This window comes from Mus musculus, chromosome 14 (genome assembly GCF_000001635.26).
Source record: "Mus musculus strain C57BL/6J chromosome 14, GRCm38.p6 C57BL/6J".
In the NCBI taxonomy this organism is placed as follows: domain Eukaryota; kingdom Metazoa; phylum Chordata; class Mammalia; order Rodentia; family Muridae; genus Mus; species Mus musculus.
The window spans coordinates 18,573,298-18,599,500 of NC_000080.6; the positions used below are offsets into that span (position 1 = coordinate 18,573,298).

The 26,203-nt window shown below is 41.5% G+C and overlaps 1 protein-coding gene across 11 annotated transcripts in view; it reads right to left on the reverse strand.

The window, feature by feature from the left end:
- Positions 1-265: 265 nt before the first annotated feature.
- Ube2e2 (ubiquitin-conjugating enzyme E2E 2) overlaps positions 266-26,203 on the reverse strand; it is a 320,722-nt gene continuing 294,784 nt past the window's right edge. For 7 of the 11 annotated variants that reach the window (XM_017315958.2, XM_017315960.2, XM_006518012.3 and 4 more), the window contains 2 exons: positions 13,554-13,701; positions 266-1,094 (listed from right to left, as the gene is read on the reverse strand). In XM_017315958.2, the coding sequence (XP_017171447.1) occupies positions 997-1,094; positions 13,554-13,701 (246 nt within the window). In that variant the 3' untranslated portion in view covers positions 266-996. Of the gene's footprint in view, positions 1,095-13,553; positions 13,702-26,203 lie in introns of those variants that run through there. The other 4 variants (NM_001360327.1, NM_144839.2, NM_001360328.1 and 1 more) reach the window with 2 other exon arrangements.

Sequence of the window (26,203 nt, forward strand, 5' to 3'; positions counted from 1 at the left end):
GATTATGGCCATATTGTCATTATTAGATAAAGATGGTTCTAACAGAAAGAATGGAGGGCTAATGTGTAAAATGACCATGAAATCAGCAGGCAGCTGGAGACACCCATGTGCTACAAAGAGCATTTCCCATGTGCTAATAAGCAGCTCCACTACAAAGAGCCTTAATGATCTGAGGTAAAGAGCACACAGAAAACTAATGAACTGGGAAGAGGCCAGCCTCAGTGCATGTGGGTCCGAGTAGGTCACTAGGACACAAAGCAAAGGCTGGTACAGAAGGGCATTGATCCGCCACAGTGATTTATTGAGGCATTAATAATACAAGTATACATCAACTGATCCACAGTCAAAAGTGGCAGGTCCCTAAGAAATTTACAAGCACTTAAGTAAATCAAAATACATATTATTTTGTTCAATCTGACAGTCTTCTGTGTGGGGGACAGAAGGCTTGTGACAGGGTCTCAGTAATGCACAGTGATTCTGATTGGACCTTTTGTACAAAACCTTGTTCCCAGTAGCATGCACCCACCAATAGACTTCAGTACAAAAAATTAACCCTAAGCACTACATTTAAGTATAAACGAGATATACTCCTGAATGTTTGTTTTCCCCGAAGAGCACATAAAAGAAAAAAAAAAGATAAAACAAACAACAACAACAAAAACCCAAACCACACAGTAACACAAAGCTCTGTATGAAAGGTCTTACTAGTATAGCTCCAACATGGTTTGTACTTAAAACAGAAACTCCCATCCACACTGCAGTGGGGGAATCCCAAATCTTTCAAGTTAACAGAAACCGAAAATGGAATAAAAGGAAAAAGAGGGACAGAGAGAAGGGGAGGAGGTGGCGGTAGGAAGGAGGAGGGACAGATGACATACCATCCCCAAACAGTTTAAAATGTAATAACAACAGGCGACAGAACGGAGGGCTGCAGGAGCAGGTGGGTACTGATGCACTTGGTGAATGTGCTGGCACACAGCTGGCACACGCAGGCCCCTAGGTGGCGTACCGCTTGGTCCACTGTCTGGCCATCCGGTCATGCTCCGCTCTGTTGGTCATGTACTGTGTGGCAATACTGCCCACCAGAGGGTCGGCTGTAAGAGAAGAGAGCCAGGAATCAGTACACACCAGCAGGTCTGTCCAGGTCAACACCAGGGAGGAGAGCCTGAATACTGGCCCAAGTTTATGGTCCACAGTTGCGTGAACACCCACACTGTAGCTTTTCTGCCTGGCAGATGAGTCATCTACCTGTGTGTTACCAATACCTACTTCCTGACAAGCTTCATATTCTCTCCCTGTCCTCACCACATATTTCTCAGGTTGTTCTCCTGGTCTTATTGCCCAAGAAAGCATAGGTAGGCTGCAGGTGGGGTGCCCTGATGCATGTGGGGTTCTCACCACAGCAGTGGCTCTCAAACACTGGAAGGATGGCCACAGCTAACTGGGACATGGAAGTAAGCAGCAGCTCTTCTTCCCTCTGACAAAACAGAATGCTTCCTTCTTCCTTCAATCCAAGTTCACACAGCTCTGCATTAGAGAAATACTGGTAACTGCTTAACAACCCCTCTGCAGATCTCCCAGGGGCTGGCAGGAGGAAGCAGCAAGGGAAAGGGAGTCAAGGGCACAGGGGAAGCAAGGGGCCCAGGGAGCCTGCAGCCAGCCTGCTGCCTTTGGCCACAGGGTGTGTGTGTGTGTGTGTGTGTGTGTGTGTGTGTGTGTGTGTGTTTGGCGGAGAGGGGGCACCTCAGTGTTTACTAGGAAAAAAAATGTGAAAGCAATTTCCCAGCATCAGCAGCTTTCCCGAGAGACTGTCATTCATCCAGTTTACTCTAGTTCTCTCATTTCATTCTTCCCCTTGAAGTTTATTTCCTCTATATTTGGTGTTGAAAATGTGGGTTTATCAGAGCAGTCACCTGAAAAGAGATTAACAGGAAAATGGCAGCAAGAGCTGATGTTGAATATAAACCAGTAGAGAGTGTGGAGGACACCTGTGGTCAGCACTGTCTGTGACCTAGCAAGGCAGATGCCACAGGAATATCAGGTTTCCCCTACCAGCTAAACTCAAAAGTTAAGACTAGCCCGAGTTATCTTGCTATCATTACCACAAGGAAGAGGCCAGTTCAACATTCACTCGGATCACAGAAGTCAACAGCCTAAGTAAGGGTTTGCTCTGTTGCTCTGTGACTCTCCTCACATCCACATCACTGACACTACCTCCTCAACACCACCCAACTAGGAGCCACAATTCAGAGCAGCAGCAAAGCAGACATCACCTGGTGCAGACTGGCCAGGTTACTTCTCAAACTTATGGTCTTTAAGCTGAAACCAGGCACCAACTGTGGGGGCCAAAGTGTAGCTGGTGCTGTGTTTCTCTGCCTGATTAGATGAGTTGTTCCAGGATCGGGCAGTTTAGAAGGCAAAGCTGAGGGTCCCTCAGAACACATGCTTCATTCTACAGACCTTCTGTTAGTGACACACTTAGTCTGTCCCACAAATGCTGAGTGACTTACAGACTGTTGTCAGCCACTATCCTGGAGGAGCAGACAGTGTTCTTAACAGCTGAGCCATCTCATTAATCCCAAAAAAGTAGCTCTTGATGTTAACAAGTTTGAAGAGTGAAAGGATTCAGGATAATGGAGTCAAAGAGTACAGTGCCAAGATGGTCAGTAAGGAGCCAGACCTTGACTTTCCTGGCTGTTAGCTGTGACCCAACTGTAATAGTCTCACAGGCCTCAGTAGTTCAAGGAGCCACGAACATCAGAGCTGAAATGAGCATTCAAATTAATGCATCCCACTCTATTTCTGAAGCAATCTTCGTTGGGACAGTGGTTTGATGCTTAGCTTTGTGTATGGGGAGCCCAGGGCAGATGTACCTTCTGCATTTCTCTGTAGTGGACACATTTCTTAGGTGCAAGTACAGACCAAGTTCATTACTTTTAATAACTATAGGCACTCATCCCCACCATAGGCATTTGATTTTCCATTCTCCATTGATCATATTTGATTTGGACTGTTTGTGATAAGAACTAACACTACACACCAGGCAGGGTGGCACATATCTGTGATCCCAGGACACAGGTGGCTGAGGCAGGACACACATGAATTCAAGGCCACCCTGGGCTACACCAAAACACTGTCTCAAAAAACTAAACTCTGAACTGAATTAAATACAAACAAATACCCAAGAGCTACTATTCCAGTGTGGAGTAGACATGAGGATCTCTGTTGGGAAAATAGGTCTAAGACATGCTGCAGGACCAGAATGTGTACATTTTAAGCTTTGGCAAGTGTTGTCTAAACATTTAACAATAAAAGAAAGAAAAAATACTCTTTCTGGACACTCATCAATTATTACTGATTAAAATTTCCCCCCATCTTAACAGAAAAAAGTACCTGTCTTTGTGTTCATCCTGATACTAAGATCTAACACTTCTTGCACACAATTTGCATTTCATCTTCTGTAAGCTGTGTCCTTTCTTCATTTTCAAGAGCTCACACTGATAGTAAAAAAGGACCAAAGTTCAGTGTTGGTCTTAGCCAGTATCTGCTTCAGCACTTGAAAGATTTGAGTCAAACGTCTCCTTCAGTTTTGACTTTCCCAGCTGGAGTACCATGGTTGCACCAGTCATATCTTTTTTTTTTTTTTTTTTTGAGACAGGGTTTCTCTGTACAGCCCTGGCTGTACTGGAACTCACTCTTTAGACCAGGTTGGCCTCAAACTCAGAAATCCACCTGCCTCTGCCTCCCAAGTGCTGGGATTAAAGGTGTGTGCCACCATGCCCAGCTGCACCAGTCATATCTAACACACACACACACACACACACACACACACACACACACACACACACACACACACACACAGAAACAAAGGGCAACTTTTAAGTGACTAGTATACAATCTACTTCAGTTTATTCACAGTTGCCATGTGTGGAAACAGGTACCAAAACTAACAGAGCTGTACGCAGTGGACAGCTGCTCCTCCACAAGTACATAGGCCTTCCATAAGCATTCTGCTTTTACAAGTATGGCACGTACTCTGGGCTTTCTTGCCTTCTGGGTAACAGGGCACATGCCAAGTCATTTATTAATTTTTAAATACTTAAGTAGGCTTCCTCTGCATGCATGCATGTGTGTATGTGTGTGTGTGTGTGAGATCCTTAGATGTCATAGTTGTTTCTGAGACAAGGTTGACCTGGATCTTGCTGGCTGGCCAGAGGGCCGCGGCGATTCTGTCTTTGTTTTCTCAGAGCAGGGGATTACAAGTGTATGCCACCATTCCTGGTTTCTAAACGTGAGTTCTAGGGATCAAACTGGGCCCTTATAAGGCAAGCACTTTAGCAACAGCTATCTCCCCAGCCCCTTAGTCTGAGTTTTTGATTTTACCAAACACTCAAATACTCACCTCTTCATCCATTCCATCTCTTGCTTTGGCTCACACTTGGGGTGTGGTTTGTTGTTTGTTTTGTCTTGTTATTTTTCTTTTTTTCAGGACATGGTCTTACTATGTAGCTCCAGCTGTCCTGGAATTCACTATGTAGACCGAGCTGACATATGTGTACCTCCATTTTTGGGTTTTAGTTATTTCCAGATGTAGTCAAGTTGACAACCAAGACAGTCATCATATGACTCCTGAAGAGCAACATCTTGCTTGTACTTCTTCTCTGGTCACTGGAGACCCTGAGTGGCCACATAGTTACAGCCCCCAAATGCTATTACTAACCTAGACTCCTAAAGCCTGGCCTATGTTTCTTCCAGTGGAAACTGTTTCTTTTCATTGAGAGTAAAAGCAGGAAATGGTGATTTGAGAGAACCCTACTGAGGTCATGTGATATGGAACTTAGGTGCAATATCAGACTTCATTGTGTCGATACTCTAAACAAGCTTTCAGGGGATGAGGGGACAGCATGGGACTGGCAATGGTATCAACTGCTTAACCCACACAATGTCCAGGACCTCTGCAACTGTTTAAAAGCCATCCGGCTGGACAGCATAGATGAAGGAAACACTGCAGCTATTTCTGACTTGTTTCTGTTCTATCTTGTAGCTGGTGCATACAAAGGTATGTATGAATGATGTACAAAAGAAACAGTAAACATTTAAACATAATTCAAAACCTAGAGAAGAACTCAGACTGTCTACCAGGAAGACACAAAAGAGACAAGATGACTGCATTTTCCCAGATGCCTGGTGGATGCTAACATAGGCCTTCCTCTTGTAGTCACCTCCGGAATTGGGTCCCTAATGTCACATCTCAACTTCAGTAAAGCTATGGTTCATTACTTCTAAAATGTGTTACTAACTCCATTTTTGGAGACAAGGACTCCCTATGTAGCTCAGTCAGTCTGGAACTCAGCTATCCTAACTCTCTTGGCTTCCTGAGTGCTGGAGTCACAGGCTGAAAGTGCTATTTTATTTTCTGGTTCTGTATAAAATTACAGTACAAGAAAGTAGAAAGACACATTGCTAACTGTTCATGATGAAAGAGATACCCTAAGTTCAGGGTAAGCCAGTAATGACTGCTATGTATTGGAGAAGACAGGGAACGGGACATCTAGAAGTACATGTAATGTGCAGCTGCTCAACACAGGTTGACCGAGGCCACCAGAGTTGAGAGTAATGTCCAACTCACTTCCACAACAGCCAGCATGTGCATGGCTGGATTTGGGTCAACATGAGTTGACAAGCCAATATATTCCTTAAGCTTTCATGTTTTGTGATAAGAACATTAATACTTACATATGAATGAAAACTAAGAGTGTTTCTGCAAAGCTTGCATTTCTAACCAACTGAAATTCAATGCTAGGATTTCTTATTTTTTTTTTAAAGTTTTTTTTTTCTTTCCATTTTTTATTAGGTATTTAGCTCATTTACATTTCCAATGCTATACCAAAAGTCCCCCATACCCACCCACCCCCACTCCCCTACCCGCCCACTCCCCCTTTTTGGCCCTGGCGTTCCCCTGTTCTGGGGCATATAAAGTTTGTGTGTCCAATGGGCCTCTCTTTCCAGTGATGGCCGACTAGGCCATCTCAATGCTAGGATTTCTATTTGTTTTCTTTTGGCTCTAAATTCTGTTTCCTGCTTTTTAAGTCACTGGTTATATTTGACTGAACACTAAGCAATGAGACTTTTATTTTTCTCAAAACTTACTATTTACCTCTGTGTGTATATGCATGAGTGAGCAAGCATGTGCCACAGCACACATGTGGGGTCAGAGCATGTGCAGGTTTCGTCTCCTTCCACCATATGGGTCCTAGAGACTGAGTTCAGGAAGCGGCTTCACTAAGCTTACTTTATGATGTTGTGTGCCTCATGGTATTTGAGCAAGTCCTGTTTAGCCACCATTTGACCCTCCACAGCTACTTGAGATGGTTGTAGGTTGGATCTATGATCCACAGCTAGTTTTGTGAGCTGTTGGGACAGGAAGTGTCTGAGGGCTCTATGGAGACTTAACCAAAGTCTGGAAGGGACAGAACTTGGGAGGGACCTGTATGTCAGCCCCCTTACTGGAACTCTGTGTCATTCCTGCGATCTTGGTTTTTCCAGGCATCTATGTCCTTATATCAGAAGAGATCACTGAGTCCTCTCCAGTTTTCCCTGCCCAACTCTAGCTTGGCTAGCACCTTAAGCATGAAGTCAGAGCATGTGCTGTGTTGCTTGCATTCCAGCATCTAGGATTCTAACTGCTTAAAGCAGGCATGGGAACTAGATTCCTATTACTTGTATGTATCCACATAGACAATTTAAAAACAACAAGCAATCTGGATATTAAAATGTGTCCAGTTTAGTTAACTACATTTACTTAAACCTCCTTGTAAATAACTATTTTTACTCCTGTTTTGAATCTAGTCACTGATTTGTTATCTAATATAATACAGATTTCTCTTCTCTTCTCTTCTCTTCTCTTCTCTTCTCTTCTCTTCTCTTCTCTTCTCTTCTCTTCTCTTCTCTTCTCTTCTCTTCTCTTCTCTCCTCTCCTCTCCTCTCCTCTCCTCTCCTCTCCTCTCCTCTCCTCTCCTCTTCTCTTCTCTTCTCTTCTTTCTCCTTCCTCTTTCTCTCTCTCTCTCTCTTTCTCTCTCTCTCTCTCTTTCTTTCTTTCTGCTGTGGTAGAGTTAGGGGAGGGGTTAATAGGGTTTGAATCCGGGGTCTTGTTCTTGTTAGGCAAGCATTCCACTAGAACTATATCCCTGGCTATTTAGTCTGGCATATTTTGTCTTTTAGACTTGTGACAAATATTCTCTATAAGCTAACAACAACAATACAGTGGGTGGTGTACAGGGTCAAAGCAGAAAGGCTTGTGTTTGAAATAAGGTTCTTTTGAATGCTCTATACAGTCAGAGGGCACTGCATGACGGGATGGCTTGCTTATTGTGGGTGTTGGAAATAGAAAACCAGATTTCAATTAATTTTCAGTTGATAGAATTATTATGAATATTTAAATGACCCAGAATAGAAGCTTATAAGTCAAAAGCAAAATGTAATAATCAAATTTGACTTATAATGTTTTTCTGCTCATTTTCCTTATAGATAATAAAATCCAACACATATAAGAACTGCTGACTTATAAATCTGGAAGACGTTACAAAGACAACAAAACTGCTGTTTTAAGCATTTCAAAGACCTGGTCATCTAATCTTCCGCAGCTAGGATGGGCTTTCTGATTTATGCACTGATACTCACTTGGGCTTTCAAAGTGTTTACAAGGGCCTACATACACCATGTGTTTTTTACCCAGTGACCCCGGAGGGGTCAGGAGTACAGGCTTCAACTCATAAATGAGCACATCTATCTATCTAAAGGCAGCAGCTTGTTAGTGTGAGTCAGGTCAGGACTCTGATATTCCCAACAACTTCCAGTGTAAGCTGACTTCCCTCACTTCATTCTTTTTAACACGGTGTCTTAGTCAGGGTTTCTATTCCTGCACAAACATCATGACCAAGAAGCAGGTTGGGGAGGAAAGGGTTTATTCAGCTTACACTTCCACATTGCTGTTCATCACCAAAGGAAGTCAGGACTGGAACTCAAGCAGGGCAGGAAGCAGGAACTGATGCAGAGGCCCTGGAGGGATGTTTCTTACTGGCTTGCTTCCACTGGCTTGCTCAGCTTACTTTCTTATAGAACCCAAGACTACCAGCCCACGGATGGCACCACCCACAATGCCCCCCCCCCCTTGATCACTAATTGAGAAACAGTATACACGGTAAGGTTTAACCTTGCCTTGGGCTCATCTGTGTGACATTGTGTGATGAGGGGAATTAGAAGGTTCTCAGAAAAGACACATACCAGAGGCAAGTCAAGATGAGCTTCAGAGAAGTCAGGCAGGAATGCAGATAATACCAGGGCAACAGCTTGGAGTCAGAATCTAAGAACATTGCCTATCAGTTCCTGCTATCTCAGGGCTCCACAGAGATGATGGTGTCAGGTGCATGGCACTGCTGACATGTCTGTAGAGCAGGGAGTTCCATGTTTATACCCCCTAACTAGGTGAGAAAGAGACGTGGCATGATGGAAGTACGCTGTCTCAGACAGTGAAGATCTCCAGTGTCTCCATAGCTTCAGATTGAGGACATAGAAGAATGGAGCATCCAGCCTGGTACAGGAAAAGGAAAGCCTGACAGAGGGAGTAGGTAGGTGGTGAATAGGAACTATGTACACACTACACAAGTATGCAGAGCCAAGGGAAGCCTACGGTTTTATATAACAAATAACTAAAACATAGTGCTAACAGACTGCAAAGAGAAGTTTAGTCAGGCTATTTCCCTGTTATTTTACTTTTATATGCTTTTAAAATTTATAAAAATGAAAACGGAAATAAGTATGAGCTACATTGGATAGTTTTTCTTTGGTGTGAAGTAAATTTTAAAATGAAATGTTTTGCTATTTTATCTAGTAAAGTTACTACTTATTTTTTTAAATCACTCGTTTAAAGCCATAAAACATGTAGAAGTAATTCCTGCTACATCACAGTTACTTATAAAAACAAGTCATTCAGATGTAGATGATGTTTGAAAAATAATAGGGTGTGATTGTCTAATGCACACCTCTGTGTGGAGAATGTGCTCATTATAAGTCATGGCCCTGTCATCCAAGCCCAAAGACATAACTTCCTACTAGGTATTATCCAACGTGTAGCTGTCACATAGTTCACTGACTGTTAAGACCAAGTTCTCACATAAAGGAGGTTTATTGCCCCATAGGGACAGAGGGCAGGGAATATAAGACAAAGACAGGAGGTAGAGGATGAGAGAAAAGGGGAAGGGAACAAGGGGGAAGGGGACAGGTATTTGTCCCGAGTAGGTCAAAGGATTGCCTCTGTACAGAAAGGAGAGTATTGCTTTGGTGCTGACGCTCAGTCCATGTCTGTACCTGCTATGCACTGGCTCCATCAGTCCAAAGATACCTCAGCCGTGCACTCCAGAGCACTTCCAGAAGCTTTATCCAGGGCACATGGCAAACCTAGTCTGTGTATGGCACCTAAAACCTTTCTGCTTATGTGGCTCCAGAGCCTGCTCCACAACTAGAACTGCACATATGATGATAAGTTTCACGGGGACAAAACTATAGCCCATATAACCTGACAGCTATATCACTCCTGAGAGAAGATGCCATTGAGTCTAAACCATGGCCATGGGGCCAAATGCAGCCAAGAGTGGCCATGTGCACTGCCCAGAATAAAGTCCTAAACTTACTCCAAACACAGAGTATTAAAAAAGATTTATTGTAATTACTTTTTATTTATTTGTCTGTATGTGTGTATGAGAGAGTAGAGAGAGAGAGAGAATATATACATGCACATGCAGGTGCTCTCAGAGGCCATCAGATCTCCTTAAGCTGGGTTTGCAGGTGGTTGTGAGCCACCTAATCAGGATGCTGGGAATTGAACTTGGGTCCTCTAAAAAAGCAGCAGGCATTATTAAGGGCAGAGCCATTTCCCCAACCCAAGAGACTGTATGTGTGTTTGCATGTTTGTGAGACTTAAAACACACAAAGTATGGCTCTCAAAGCCAGAACCTTGAAGATGATAGGTGTTGTTGTAAATGTCAAAAGGTAGGACTCTCCCAGCTGTAAATAAACACAAAGGTCAGGAAGGTTATGACATGGGCTTTTGAGCCCATAAGCCAAACATTTAATCTGAGTGCATACAGTTTACTTGCTGTGCAACAGTCAAATAACTTATAATGAAACACATTGGCTCAGAGAAACAATGACAGGAGAAGCAAAAGCTACTTAAAAGCCTGGACCAAGCTACAGGAAAGGAAGAATTCTATTACACAGATTCTATGTACACCAAAGGATGGTTATATAGGACTGTGAAAGGTTCAAAACAGGGCCATGCTATCTGATAGTCAGAGTAAAACAAAGCACACAATAAGGAAAAAATTAGCATGCTAAGTTAGATATATTAGCTAAGAAAAATAGTGTTAGCTCAGATATATTAATTACGAAAAACAGACCTTTGACTTAAAATACATAATTCTTTACTTAAAAAAAGAAATTTCCTTTAATCCTAGCATGGAAAGAATTAACAACTCAAGGTTTTAAATCAGCACCATCTTTAATTGCCTTCATTTAAAGAGTAACGAAAAACACATCCATTAAAATCCAACGCAAATGTTCTTGACTCAAGACATTCTCAAGGCAGTGAGCTGCCCCATGAGCAGCTCTGGGGAGACAGAGCAGAGTGAGCAAAAGGTCTTTGTTTATACTGAGAATTTGTGTCTCTTTTCCAATTTCTTCTTTCCTTTTTATTTTTTCTCCTACACAGGCTCATTATGTAGCTTAGGCTAGCTGCAAACTAACAATTTTCCTGCCTCAGCCCCTATGTTCAGGGATTGTAGGCAAGTCCCACTGAACATTCTCTCACCGTTTGTGTTTTCTGGGTCTTCCACTAACAATGGCCAGATGCACAACTCTGATACTTTTGCCCAATTCCTTAGTGAATTCACACACAAAGGTGTAGATAATTTGGAGGAAGCAAACATCTAAGACACTGGTTATAGCAGAGAAGAATTCAGTTTGGGTGAGTACAAGTCAGCACTTGGTGGTCTAGGCCACCCAACACTGACATCAAGTCATTGTTGGCAGCGCGTTGGCTCCATTCTTAGCACTAAAATCATACAAACAGAATAAAATAATAAAAGAAACTAAGAACACATAAATGGTGGTTTCTAGGAGGAAAAACTGCGATAGCAGAGTGTCTGGTAAAAGGCAGGGAGAAGAATCTTAATACTAAGTTCAGATGTAAAAGCTTCTTAATGCAAGCAACTTTCAAACTGACAAACTTAGAAAGAATTGCTACAGGAAGAAATGGAATTCATGCAGCAACAGCTAATTTCTGTCTGGATTTTCATTGAGAGGGGCCAGGAAAATATGTAGAGGAAACAGCCAAGCACAAGGTCAAAGCCAGAGTAATTAGCTGAGGCCTGTCTATACGCATGAGACCACAGTGTAAGTCACTGACTGCAGAATCCAGCTGAACTTGAGTTCCCAAAGCAACAGATGCAAATGAAATTAAATGCTTCACCTGGGAAAATATTTTAATATTTATTTATTTTTAAATTTCTGTGCATGAGTGTTTACTTGCATGTGCACTCCTGAGTCTAGATGGTCATCAGATCCTCTGCAGTTACAGTTGGGTGTGAGCTGCCTGGTGGGTACTGAGAGTGCAATCTGAGTTATCTGCAAGAGCTAGTGTCACCTCTCTAGCCTCTTACAAGCTTTAATAAGAGGACCATCTTAATAAGAAAGCCCAATCAATTGTTGGAACCTAGGTAAAATATTAAGGGCTAGATAGAATGTTAAGCCCAGGTAGCAGTTATCTGGCTAGCCTGCCATTTATAAGGAAACTTTCTTATATGTTTCTGCTGTTAGAAAGTAAACTTTCTAAGGTCAAGATTGATTACATATTCTGTTATGTTCTGTGTCCTTGGAAATCAATCTCAATAGAAGTCAGAACTGTTTTGTGTAGTTACCCACAATAAGCTTGGACTCAAACCAACCACCCAATACTTTCCTTTACCCATGTATAAGCTTTTATGGTGTTTGCCCATATAAGCTGCCCTGGGATGGCTTCAACATAAAAGAGACACTTGCACCAATATAAGAAACTATTTGGAATATGACATGCATTTTGAGTAGTGTCAAGTAAAGTTTAAGCTCCCAAGACAGCCCTGGAAACTGACATCCTAACTTGGCAGGAACAGACTGACATCCTAGTTGGCAAGTTAAGACATGAATATTAGATAAGTCCTATCCTGGTAGACAAGTCAAAACATGAATATTAGACAAGGCAAGTCCCCTGTTACAGTTGAATACCCCAACCATTGGGAGCAGCCTAAGTGTACAACAAAGACATATTCCTAAGGAAATCTCCTATCCCTAAATCCTGGTTGGTGAAATAACTTGACACAGATGTTTATGGATTTTGAGCTTAAAATCCCTGTAGGATCTTAACTTGGGGTCATGGGCAGTTGCTGAATCTTGACCATGGCCCTGGTCAACCAATCCTGGGTTGTATAAACTATCCTTGTCTGACTGAGATCAGTGGTTTGTGAGGCAATTCCTAGAACCCAATACCAACGAACTAAACTGCAAAAATTCCAACCCCTTTCTCACAGCACTGAGTTACTGAGAGCACTGTCTAGACAGAAGGCAGGTGAGATGAGCTTAGGACACCTCTTCTGAAAGCAGGCACTCACAGCTGACTTGGCTAACAGGCCACACACCATCAAAACAGAAGCAAGAACAAAGAATGCCTCCTTGCAACATCATGTGAAAGAAGGCAATGAGTACTGCAGGCATGGGCCTACAGCAACAGTCAGCTGTCACCTAAGTGGACTTCCCTATCTGGTGAACTAAAAATATTTCACAATGGGAGATGGGATTTCATAAATTACTGAAAAAATCAAGTTCCATGTGGAACATGAACAAAAACTACTCTGGGATTTGTGCTTTCCAGAGTCAACCCAAATATGAAGATTATCCACAGTTGGTTTGTCCTGTAGCTAAAATATAGAGTCATCAAATGCCCACAATCATATGCAGAAGAAGACACAGGGCTAAGAACCTGAGTGCTGAGCACAGCAGTGGGTTATGCTGGCTTTTTGGCAAGCCCTCCTTTCTGATTCAGGGCCATCAGCTTTTGCTAACAGCTTACCAGGATGCTGGCTGCTCCTTCACTGAAAGTCACATCTGTTGTGGTGCCGCCTTGGCTGTCATAAGGTTTTAATAGCCCTCATTTCTCAAATTAACATGTCTACTGGTAGCTAATTAAAGACTAAGGTATTCAATTTGAATTTAATGCATTATAAAAATACATGCTCTCATTTAAAATGATTATTCATTAATTTTTATCACACTATGTTTTATGACTTTTTGGTAAATAATAGGTTTAAAAAGATAAAAGAAAAGAACCAATTTAAAATGAATATAGTTACAGAGTATGGAAAGTTAAAATCAATAGTAATGAGCAGCAGGGTAAATAGCTAGCAGCAGTAACAGGGTCCAAGGCAGCTGTGCCCTGCTCCAACCTGGTACCAGACCAGGGCACTCACCAGGGTTGCAGTCTGTAAGTAGTGAGCAGATGGACAGGAGGACTTTAGAGATGGTCAGGGCCGGACTCCAGTTGTCCTTGAGGATGTCCAGACAGATTACACCCTGGCTGTTGATATTACAGTGATAGATTCTCGTTCGGAAGGTGACCTAGGAGAAAACACAAAGATGCTGTAACACAGAAAAATCAGGACCCAGTGCTTCTGGGGATGGCCCTGGGTATAGCCAAGGAGTGGAGCACATGAATGTCTATGAGCAGGAAATGGGCTTTGACTTGTGAAATGTTTTTAAATTGGTGGATTCTAGTTGCTTTACTTTTTACATTTAGAATATCCCAAAGCCAGAGAGCTTGGGAATAATACAAAGATAAATGTTCTTTAGTACCATTTTAAAATATGAATGAAGATATGTAAATATGTTACATGCCTTTTTTATAAGCTGCATGTTATCACTGTATTTGTTACTGTTTAAATGTATTATCATAATGTACACACCTATTCCTTATTAAATTTTATATTTTCAGTGTGCTATTAATGTAGTCTTTTGCCTTTGAGAGTAAGATCATTATTCTACTTGTCTTACATATAATTTGGAAAGTTATGACATAAAAACACTTCTAGGGAGGAATGGGACTTAGTGGTTAAGACAAATTGTTCTTTTTTTTCTCTTTTTTCCTCAATTTTTTTATTATTTAAGTGCATTTTATACATCAAACATAATGATATTGAGTATTTTGAGAATCAAATAATACACAAAAAATCGTTCAACTTTTATATTCATATCCTTGTCCTAAAAATACCATTAATGAATATTTAATACTATCCATAACTGAGGATCCTATATCTAATGTTGAATACTAAACTGTTTAAAACATATAAAATATTCTTTGGGAGTTAAGCACAGTAAAAGAGCATAAAATATTAAAAATAAATCATTAAGAAATATATTCAAAAGTCCTGACTGGAGAGTATTTAAAATGCATTATATATCTGTGTACAGTGTCGAACAATCAGTTTACTTAAAAAACATTGTCAGCCTTTCTAGAAGAGAAATTATTTTATCAGTAAGTATACTTTAAAATTTTAAAAATAGCAAAAACTCTATAAAGTTAAACATTAAGAAAATGCGGGCTGGTGAGATGGCTCAGTGGGTAAGAGCACCCGACTGCTCTTCCGAAGGTCCAGAGTTCAAATCCCAGCAACCACATGGTGGCTCACAACCATCTGTAATGAGATCTGACTCCCTCTTCTGGAATGTCTGAAGACAGCTACAGTGTACTTACATATAATAAATAAATAAATCTTTAAAAAAAAAAAAAAAAAAAAAGAAAATGCTAATTTCAATCTACAGATTCAATTCAACCCCAATCAAAATTCCAACTCAATTCTTCACAGAGTTAGAAAGGGCAAATTGTAAACTCATCTGGAATAACAAAAAACCTAGGAAAGCAAAAACTATTCTCAACAATAAAAGAACCTGTGGTGGAATTATGATCCCTGACCTCAAGCTGTACTACAGAGCAATTGTTATAAAAACTGCATGGTACTGGTACAATGACAGACAGGTAGATCAATGGAATTGAAGACCCAGAGATGAACCCACACACCTATGGTTATTTGATCTTTAACAAAGGAGCTAAAACCATCCAGGGTAAAGAAGACAGCACTTTCAACAAATGGTGCTGGCAAAACTGGCAGTTATCATGTAGAAGAATGTGAATTGATCCATTCTTATCTCCTTGTACAAAGCTCAAGTCTAAGTTGATCAAGGGACTCCACATAAATCCAGAGACACTGAAACTTATAGAGGAGAAAGTGGGGAAAAGCCTCGAAGATATGGGTACAGGGGAAAGATTCCTGAACAGAACTGCAGTTGCTTGTGCTGTAAGAATTGACAAATGGGACCTCATAAAATTGCAAAGCTTCTGTAAGGAAAAAGATACTGTCAATGAGACAAAAAGGCCACCAACAGATTGGGAAAAGATCTTTACCAATCTTAAATCCAATAGGGGGACTAATATCCAATATTTATAAAGAACTCAAGAAGTTGGACTCCATAAAATCAAATAACCCCATTTAAAAATGGGGTACAGAGCTAAACAAAGACTTCTCAACTGAGGAATACCAAATGGCTGAGAAGCACCTAAAAAATGTTCTACATCCTTATCATCAGGAAAATGCAAATCAAAACAACCCTGAGATTCCACCTCACACTATTCAGAATGGTAAAGATGAAAAACTCAGGTGACAGCAGATACTGGCAAGGATGTGGAGAAAGAGGGACACTCCTCCATTGCTGGTGGGATTGCAAGCTTGTACAACCACTCTGGCTGTTCCTCAGAAAATTGGACATAGTTCTATGGGAAGATTCTGCAATACCCCTCATGGGCATATACCCAGAAGATGCTCCAACTTGTAATAAGGACACATGTTCCATTATGTTCATAGCAGCCTTATTTATAATAGCCAGAAGCTGGAAAGAACCCAGATGCCCCTCAACAGAGGAATGGATACAGAAAATGTGGTACATTTACACAATACCCATGGAAGGAGTTACAGAGAGAAAGTTCGGAGCAGAGAATGAAGGAAGGATCATTCAGAAACTGCCCCACCTGGGGATTCATCCCATAAACAACCACCAAACCCAGACACTATTGCAGATACCAACAAGAGCTTGCTGACAGGGGACTGATATAGCTGTCTCCTGAGAAGCTCTGCCAGTGCCTAACTAAAGAGAAGTGGATGCTCACAGTCATCCATTAGACTGAGCACAGGGTCCCCAATGAAGAAGGTAGTGAAAGTTCCCAAGGAGCTAAAGAGGTTTGCAGGCTACTAGGAGGAACAACAATATGAACTAACCAGTACCCCCAGAGTTCCCTGGGACTAAACCACCAATCAAAGAAAACACATGGGGAGACTTACAGCTGAGTAAGCTGAGGATGGCCTAGTCAATCATCAATGGGAGGAGAGACCCTTGGTCCTGTGAAGGAATGTTCTATGCCCCAGTATAGGGGAATGCCTGGGCCAGGAAGTGGGAATGGGTGGGTTGGGGAGCAGGGGGAGGAAAAGAGTATAGGGGATTTTCTAAGGGGAAAATAGGAAAGGGGATAACATTTGAAATTTAAGTAAAGAAAATATCTAAAATAAATAAATAATTATAATAAAAATTCTAATTTTAAGCACAGTGAGAAAAATTATCAATAATATTTCCATGATGTTTGTAGAACATGATTTTAATATTTTCAACTATTAATATTTAACAAACAGAATAATTGTTTAAAGATATATTTTGTTCTTATGTCTCCCTTTTAATTTCTGATTTTATTAATTTGGATACTGTCTCTGTGCCCTCTGATTACCCTGACAAATGGTTTATCTATCTTGTTGATTTTCTCAAAGAACCAGCTCCTGGTTTAATTGATTCTTTGTTCTTTTTGTTTCTATTAGGTTGATGTCAGCCTTGAGTTTGATTCTTTCCTGCCCTCTACTTGTCTTGGGTGTATTTGCTTCTTTTTGTTCTAGAGCTTTAAGGTGTGCTGTCAAGCTGCTAGTGTAAGGTCTCTTCAGTTTCTTTTTGGAGGCACTCAGAGCTATGAGTTTTCCTCTTAGCATTGATTTCATTGTGTCACTTAAGTTTTGGCATGAAGTGTCCTCATTTTCTTTAAATTCTAAAACGCCTTTAATTTATTTCCTTCCTTCCTTCCTTCCTTCCTTCCTTCCTTCCTTCCTTCCTTCCTTCCTTCCTTCCTCCCTCCCCTTCCTTCCTTCCTTCCTTCCTTCCTTCCTTCCTTCCTTCCTTCCTTCCTTCCTTCCTTCCTTCCTTCCTCTCTCCCTCCCTCCCTCCCCCTTCCTCCCTTCCTCCCTTCCTCCCTTCCTCCCTCCCTTTCTTTCTTTCTTTCTTTATTTCTTTCTTTCTTTCTTTCTTTCTTTCTTTCTTTCTTTCTTTCTTTCTTTCTTTCTTTCTTTCTTTCTTTCTTTCTTTCTTTCTTTCTTATTGGTTTTTTCAAGACAGGGTTTCTCTGTATAGCCCTGGCTGTCCTGGAACTCACTTTGTATACCAGGCTGGTCTCAAACTCAGAAATCCGCCTGCCTCTGCCTCTGCCTCTGCCTCCCACGAGCTGCGCCACCACTGCCCGGCTCTTTATTTCTTCCTTGACCAAGTTATCACTGAGTAGAGAATTGTTCAGTTTCCATGAGTATGTATGTTTTCCGTTGTTCTTGTTGGAATTTAAGAGCAGACTTAGTCCATGGTGATCTAATAGGGTGCATGGGATTATTTCAATCTTCTTGTATCTGTTGAGGCCTGTTTTTTGACAAATTGCATGGTCAGTTTCAGAGAAGGTACCATGAGGTGCTGAGAAGAAATTATATTCTTTTTCTTTAGGATAAAATGTTCTTTTTTTAATATTTATTTATTTTTATTAGATATTTTCTTTATATACATTTCAAATGCTATCCTGAAAGTTCCCTATACCCTCTCCGCCCTGCTCCCCTACCCACCCACTCCTACTTCTTGGCCCTGGTGTTCCCCTGTACTGGGGCATACAAAGTTTGCAAGTCCAATGGGCCTCTCTTCCCAGTGATGGCCGACTAGGCCATCTTTTGATACATATGCAGCTAGAGACACGAGCTCTGGGGGTACTGGTTAGTTCATATTGTTGTTCCACCTATAGGATTGCAGACCCCTTCAGCTCCTTGGGTGCTTTCTCTAGCTTCTCCATTGGGGGCCCTGTGTTCCATCTTATAGATGACTGTGTGCATCCACTTCTATATTTGCCAGACACTGGCATAGCCTCATACAAGACAGCTATAACAGGGTCCCTTCAGCAAAAGCTTTCTGGCATATGCAATAGTGTCTGGGTTTAGTGGCTGATTATGGGATGGATCCCCGGTGGGGTAGTCTCTGTATAGTTCATCCTTTCGTCTTAGCTCCAAACTTTGTCTCTGTAACTCCCTTCATGGGTATTTTGTTCCCTATTCTAAGGAGGAATGAAGTATACACCCATAGGTCTTCCTTCTTCTTGATTTTCTTGTGTTTTGCGAATTGTATCTTGGGTGTTCTATGTTTCTGTGCTAATATCCACTTATCAGTGAGTGCATATCTAATGACTTCTTTTGTGATTGGGTTACCTCACGAAGGATGATATCCTCCAGATACATCCATTTGTCCAAGAATTTCATAAATACATTGTTTTTATTAGCTGAGTAGTACTCCATTGTGTAAATGTATCACATTTTCTGTATCCATTCCTCTGTTGAGGGACATCTGGGTTCTTTCCAGCTTCTGGCTATTATAAATAAGGCTGCTATGAACATAGCGGAGCATGCATTCTTATTAACAGCTGGAACTTCTTCTGGGTATATGCCCAGGAGTGGTATTGCTGGATCTTCGGGTAGTATTATGTCCAATTTTCTGAGGAATCTCCAGACTGATTTCAAGAGTGGTTGTACAAGCTTCCAATCCCACGAGCAATGGAGGAGTGTTACTCTTTCTCCACATCCTTGCCAGCATGTTCTGTCACCTGAATTTTTGATCTTAGCCATTCTGACTGGTATGAGGTGGAATCTCAGGGTTGTTTTGATTTGCATTTCCCTGATGACTAATGATGTTGAACATTTTTTCAGGTGCTTCTCAGCCTTTCGGTATTCCTCAGTCAAGAATCCTTTGTTTAGTTCTAAACCCATTTTTAATGGGGTTATTTGAATTTCTGGCGTCCAGCTTATTGAGCTCTTTGTATATATTGGATATTAGTTCCCTATCTGATTTAGGATTGGTAAAGATCCTTTCCCAGTCTGTTGGTGGCCTTTCCGTCTTATTGACAATGTTTTTTGCCTTACAGAAGCTTTGCAATTTTATGAGGTCCCATTTGTCAATTCTTGATCTTACAGCACACGCCATTGATGTTCTGTTTAGGAGTTTTTCCACTGTGCCCATATGTTTGAGGCTTTTCCCCACTTTCTCCTCTATTAATTTCAGTGTCTCTGGTTTTATGTGGAGTTCCTTGATCCGCTTAGATTTGACCTTAGTACAAGGAGATAGGAATGGATCAATTCGAATTCTTCTACATGATAACAGCCAGTTGTGCCAGCACCATTTGTTGAAAATGCTGTCTTTTTTCCACTGGATGGTTTTAGCTCCCTTTTCAGAGAAGGCCATTGATTTGTTTGAGTTAATTTTATATCCAGCTACTTGATTGAAGCTGTTTATCAGGCTTAGGAGTTCTCTGGTGGAATTTTTAGGGTCACTTATATATACTATCATATCATCTACAAAAAGTGATATTTTGACTTCTTCCTTTCCAATTTGTATCCCCTTGATCTCCTTTTGTTGTTGAATTGCTCTGGCTAGGACTTCAAGTACAATGTTGAATAGGTAGAGAGAGTGGACAGCCTTGTCTAGTCCCTGATTTTAGTGGGATTGCTTCCAGCTTCTCACCATTTACTTTGATGTTGGCTACTGGTTTGCTGTAGATTGCTTTTATCATGTTTAGGTATGGGCCTTGAATTCCTGATCTTTCCAAGACTTTTATCATGAATGGGTGTTGGATTTTGTCAAATGCTTTTTCTGCATCTAATGAGATGATCATGTGGTTTTTGTCTTTGAGTTTGTTTATATACTGGATTACGTTGATGGATTTCCATATATTGAACCATCCCTGCATCCCTGGGATGAAACCTACTTGGTCAGGATGGATGATTGTTTTGATGTGTTCTTGGATTCGGTTAGGAAGAACTTTATTGAGGATTTTTGCATCGATATTCATAAGGGAAATTGGTGTAAAGTTCTCTATCTTTGTTGGGTCTTTCTGTGGTTTAGGTATCAGCGTAATTGTGGCTTCATAAAATGAGTTGGGTAGAGTAACCTCTACTTCTATTTTGTGGAATAGTTTGTGCAGAACTGGAATTAGATCTTCTTTGAAGGTCTGATAGAGCTCTGCACTAAACCCATCTGATCCTGGGCTTTTTTTTGGCTGGGAGACTATTAATGACTGCTTCTATTTCTTTAGGGGATATGGGACTGTTTAGATTGTTAACTTGATCCTGATTTAACGTTGTTACCTGGTATCTGTCTAGAAATTTGTCCATTTCGTCCAGGTTTTCCAATTTTGTTGAGCATAGCCTTTTGCAGTAAGATCTGATGATGTTTTGGATTTACTCAGATTCTGTTATATTGTTTGATTCTTTCCTGCCCTCTACTTGTCTTGGGTGTATTTGCTTCTTTTTGTTCTAGAGCTTTAAGGTGTGCTGTCAAGCTGCTAGTGTAAGGTCTCTTCAGTTTCTTTTTGGAGGCACTCAGAGCTATGAGTTTTACTCTTAGCATTGATTTTATTGTGTCACTTAAGTTTTGGCATGAAGTGTCCTCATTTTCTTTAAATTCTAAAAAGCCTTTAATTTATTTCCTTCCTTCCTTCCTTCCTTCCTTCCTTCCTTCCTTCCTTCCTTCCTTCCTTCCTTCCTCCCTCCCTCCCTCCCTCCCTCCCTCCCTCCCTCCCTCCCTCCCTCTCTCTCTCTCTCTCTCTCTCTCTCTCTCTTTCTTTCTTTCTCCTTTTTCATTTTTGATTTTGTTAATTAGGATACTGTCCCTGTACCTTCTAGTTAGTCTGGCTAAGGGTTTATTTATCTTGTTGATTTTCTCAAAGAACCAGCTCCTGGTTTGGTTGATTCTTTGAATAGTTCTTTTTGTTTCCACTTGGTTGATTTCAGCCCTGAGTTTGATTATTTCCTGCCATCTACTCCTCTTGGGTGAATTTGCATCATTTAGTTCTAGAGCTTCTAGGTGTGCTGTCAGGCTGCTAGTGTATGCTCTCTGTAGTTTCTTTTTGGAAGCACTCAGGGATATGCATTTTCTCTTAGGACTGCCTTCATTGTGTCCCATAAGTTTGGGTATGTTGTGGCTTCATTTTCATTAAACTCTAAAAAGTCTTTAATTTCTTTCTTTATTTCATCACCTACCAAGGAATCATTGAGTAGAGTGTTGTTCAGTTTCCACGTGAATGTTGGCTTTCTATTGTCTATGTTGTTATTGTGGATCAGCCTTAGTCCGTGGTGATCAGAGAGGATGCATGGGATAATTTCAATATTTTTGTATCTGTTGAGGCCTGTTTTGTGACAAATTATATGGTCAGTTTCAGAGAAGGTACTATGAGGTGTTGAGAATAAATTATATTCTTTTTCTTTAGGATAAAATGTTCTATAGATATCTGTTTTATCCACATGGTTCATAACTCTTGTTAGTTTCAATGTGTCTCTATTTAGTTTCTCTTCACATCATCTGTTCGTTGCTGAGAGTGGGGTGTTGAAATCTCTCACTATTACTGTGCGGGGTGCAAGGTGTGCTTTGAGCTTTAGTAAAGTTTCTTTTATGAATATGGGTGGCCTTGCACTTGGAGCATATATATTCAGAATTGAGAGTTTCTTGGTAGATTTTTCCTTTGATGAGTACGAAGTGTCTGTACTTATCTATTTTGATAACTTTTGGTTGAAAGTCAATTTTATCCATTATTAGAATGGCTACTCCAGCTTGTTATTGGGACCATTTGCTTAGAAAATTGATTTCTAGGTCTTTACTCTGAAGTAGTGTTTTTCTGTGACATGGCAGTGCATTTCTTGTATGCAGCAAAATTCTGGGTTCTGTTTACATATCCAGTCTGTTAGTCTATGTCTTTTTTGAGGGAATTGAGTCCATTGATATTAAGAGACATTAAGGAACAGTGATTGTTACTTCCTGTTATTTTTGTTGGTAGAGTTGGAATCATGTTTGTGTGGCTATCTTCTTTTAGGTTTGTTGAAAGATTATTTTTTGCTTTTCTGAGGGGGTAGTTTCCCTCCTTGTGTTGGTGTTTTCCATTTTTGTAGGGCTTGACTTATGGAAAGATATTGTGTAAATTTGGTTTTGTCATGGAATTTCTTGGTTTCTCCCTCTATGGTAATTGAGAGTTTTGCTGGGTATAGTAGCTTGGGCTGGCAATTGAGTTCTCTTCGGGTCTGAATAATGTCTGCCCAGGATCTTCTACCTTTCATAGTCTCTGGTGAGAAGTCTGGTGTAATTCTGATAGGTTTTCCTTTTTATGTTACTTGACCTTTTTCCCTTACTGCTTTTAATATTCTTTTTTTGTTTAGTGCATTTGAAGTTTTGATTATTATGTGATGGGAGAAATTTCTTTTCTGGTTCAGTCTATTGGGAGTTTTGTAGGCTTCTTGTATGTTCATGGGCATCTCTTTCTTTAGGTTGGGGAAGTTTTCTTCTATAATTCTGTTGAAGATATTTACTGGCCCTTTAAGTTGAGAATATTCATTGTCTTCTATATCCATTATCCTTATGTTTGGCGTTCTCATTATGTCCTGGATTTCCTGGATATTTTGGATTAGGACCTTTTTGTATTTTGCATTTTCTCTGACTGTTGTGTCAATGTTTTCTATGGTATCTTCTGCCCCTGAGATTCTCTCTTTTATCTCTTGTATTCTGCTGGTGATGCTTGCATCTATGACTCCTGATCTCTTTCCTATGTTTTCTAATTCCAGGGTTGTCTCCTTTTGTGATTTCTTTATTATTTCTATTTCCAATTTTAGATCTTGGATGCTTTTGTTCATTTCCTTCACCTCTTTAACTATGTTTTCCTGTATTTCTTTAAGGATTTTTGTGTTTCCTCCATAAGGGCTTCTAGCTGTTTACCTGTGTTTTCCTGTATTTCTTTAAGGGAGTTATTTATGACCTTCTTAAAGTCCTCTATCATCATCATCAGAAGTGATTTTAGATCCAAATCTTTTTTTTTTTCCGGTGTGATGGTGTGTCCAGGATTTGCTATGTTGGGAGAATTGGGTTCTGGTGATGCTAAGTAACATTAGTTTCTGTTGCTTATGTTCTTATGTTTGCCTCCCACTATTTGATTATCTCCAGAGCTACCTGCCCTTGCTATATCTGACTGGGGCCGGTCCTTCCTGTGATCCTGGTTGTGTCAGAACTCCTCAGAGGTCAGCTGTCTCTGTGATCCCATGATCCTAGGAGTCAAGCTCCCTCTGGGACCTTGAAATCCTGGTGTGACTAAGCTCCTGTGATCCTGGGGGTGTTAGAGTGCTTGGGAGTTCAGCTTCTTCTGGGTTTTGTGGTACTAGCTGCTATGTTAGAGCCCAAGGTCTGCTCAGGATACTGGCTCAGACCTGAAGGAACCTGTGCCACTGGGTGCCTGTGTCCCACTGGTCCCAGTTACTTCCGGTGTTAGAGCAGATGTTGTGTCCTCCTCACCTCTGATCCTGTGATCCTGGGAGTTTTGGAGCACCTGGGAGTGGATCTTCCTCTGGGTGCTGTGGGACTGGCTGCAGAGTTTGCACCCAAGGTCTGCTCAGTACTCTGGCAAGGAACCTGTGCCACTGGTCGGGTGGAGCTCCTGGGTGCCTGGGTCCCGCTGGTTTCAGTTACTCCTGTTGTTGGGTTTGAGGTTGAGTCCTCCTCACCTCTGGTCCGATGATTCTGGCATATTAGAGCACTTGGGAGTGGAGCATCCTCTGGGTGTTGTAGGTGTGGCTCTGATCCTATGATCCTGGGAGTGTTTGAGCTCCTGAGAGTCAAGACAAATTATTCTTACAGAGGACCCAGGCTTGGCTCTCATCACTGACCTGCATGGTGACTTACAGTTGACAACAACTCTGGGTTTAGGTGATCCAATGCTCTTTTCTGGTTTTCGAAGGTACCAGGTACACATGTATGTATGTAGATACAATGCTTATACATATAAACTTAAATAAAAACCTTAGAAGAAACATCTAATATTCAAAATAAGACCAGCTAGTTTTGGCTAAGCAGTAGTTAAATTTACATACTACTTAGCATAATAATGACTATAAATTTGTACTGCTCCAATTTATAAATAAATCTTGGCATTCTAAGGACCAGTTGTAGGCACTCTGAATTCATAACGGCTCAGAACCAGGAAAAACCACACATAACAGACAGCCCTCTTTGGAATCTACTACTTAATCAGGCATCCAATGTGGGATATGTCCCACATCTGGTCTGCCACAGGGCTAGGGCCTCTCATGGAGGCAGATATGGGGAGAGCAGTATGAGGTCCCCATGGACCTGCTGGAGTTGGCTTGGGGTCCTCGGGTCTGCAGAGAGGCCGGGGAAGACAGGTTCTCACTCTTGGACACTCCAGATGCCACTAATGCCGCAGAAGAGCTGAGAACAGAGTAGGGGCCCATGGTGGGGGACAACTCTAGCCTGGGGCTGAAGGGAAACCGGTAGGAGGAGAGCTCTGGCTGGTTGTTACGGGGACGAGTGTCCTAGGGTTGCTCGGGTGGGCCACTTGGCTCGGTGGAAGGTGTCTGGGAAGGCTGAGAGGTTTTCTGAGTGAGTTTAGACGACTGGCTCTTCAGAGAAGTACCTGTTCCATTGCTCTAGCATGGTGGGTCCCAATGAGAAGAGAAGAGTCCATGTTGTTGTTTTGTTTTGTTGTTGGGTTTTAATTTTTTTTTTTTCAAGACAGGGTTTCTCTGTGTAGTCCTGGCTGTCCTGGAACTCACTCTGTAGACCAGGCAGGCCTTGAACTCAGAAATCCACCTGCCTCTGTCTCCCAAGTGCTGGGATTAAAGGCGTGTGCCACCACCCCTGGCTGACAGTCCCTGGTTTTAAGGCGTTTATTGTCATGATGGGAAGTGGAGTTAAGAGGGTAGTAGAGGCAGAGAAAGGGAGAGGGTAGAAGTAGCAGCCAGCCATGACCATGTGGAGAGAGGGGGGAAGGGAATGTAGAGAGAAAGGGAGCAAGAGAGAGAGGCATGAGAATTAAGTAAGAGAATATGAGAGTAAGAGAGAGAGGAGGTGGCAAGCAGCCCCTTTATAGTGCGCCAGGCCTACTAGGTTATTGCCAGGTAACTGTGGGGAGGAGCATATCTGGCTGTTGCCAGGTAACTGTGGGGGTGGAGTCCAGACAGAATACCAGGGGCTCAGGGTGTTGCCCTATGTGACTGATGTCCACAAAACTATGGAGCTGAGGCCTCCTCTCAGAAGCCTAGTGTCTGGGAGTGTGGCAAACTTCCTTTTGTTTCTTGCAGAGTTATCTTCTGGGTCTCCAGGGTTTAAACCTAGCTCAACCAGAAAACAGGCTGCCGTTCGTAGTCCCACAATCCAATATCCATTCAAACATTAGGAGCTGTTGTAATTTGTATGATGTCACATTCCAGGAAGGCTGAGCAATGGCTGCTGAACAGCATATCCTATCCTCAGCCAGACCAGAACCCAGTATCATTTCAGGCCACTCCACAAAACAGATCTCAAATGTCCAGAAACCTTGAGAAAAGTAGAACCAACCTTCTTCAAATGCACAGCTAAATGAGCTATGAAAATTCCTGGAAGCTACAACTAAAGACCCAAACCATCAGTCAGCAATAAGTAGACAGCATGTGTGCTGGGGAAGGGTTGGGGACAAGAAAGTGGAGGAAGGATGGCAGACAAGCTTCATAAAATGAAAGCTTTACCTTTGATACCATCATGGGGAAGGCAGATGAGATCTCAGGTCTATATGTGGTCAGGGGTTTAAAACAGAGCCCGTACCTCAATCAGGACACCCCAGTGGCACATCTTTCAGGAAGTGGATGCCTTAGAGGAGAGAGCAAGGGAACTGACTGGGAGAAGCATAAATTCTCACTGTGAACAGATT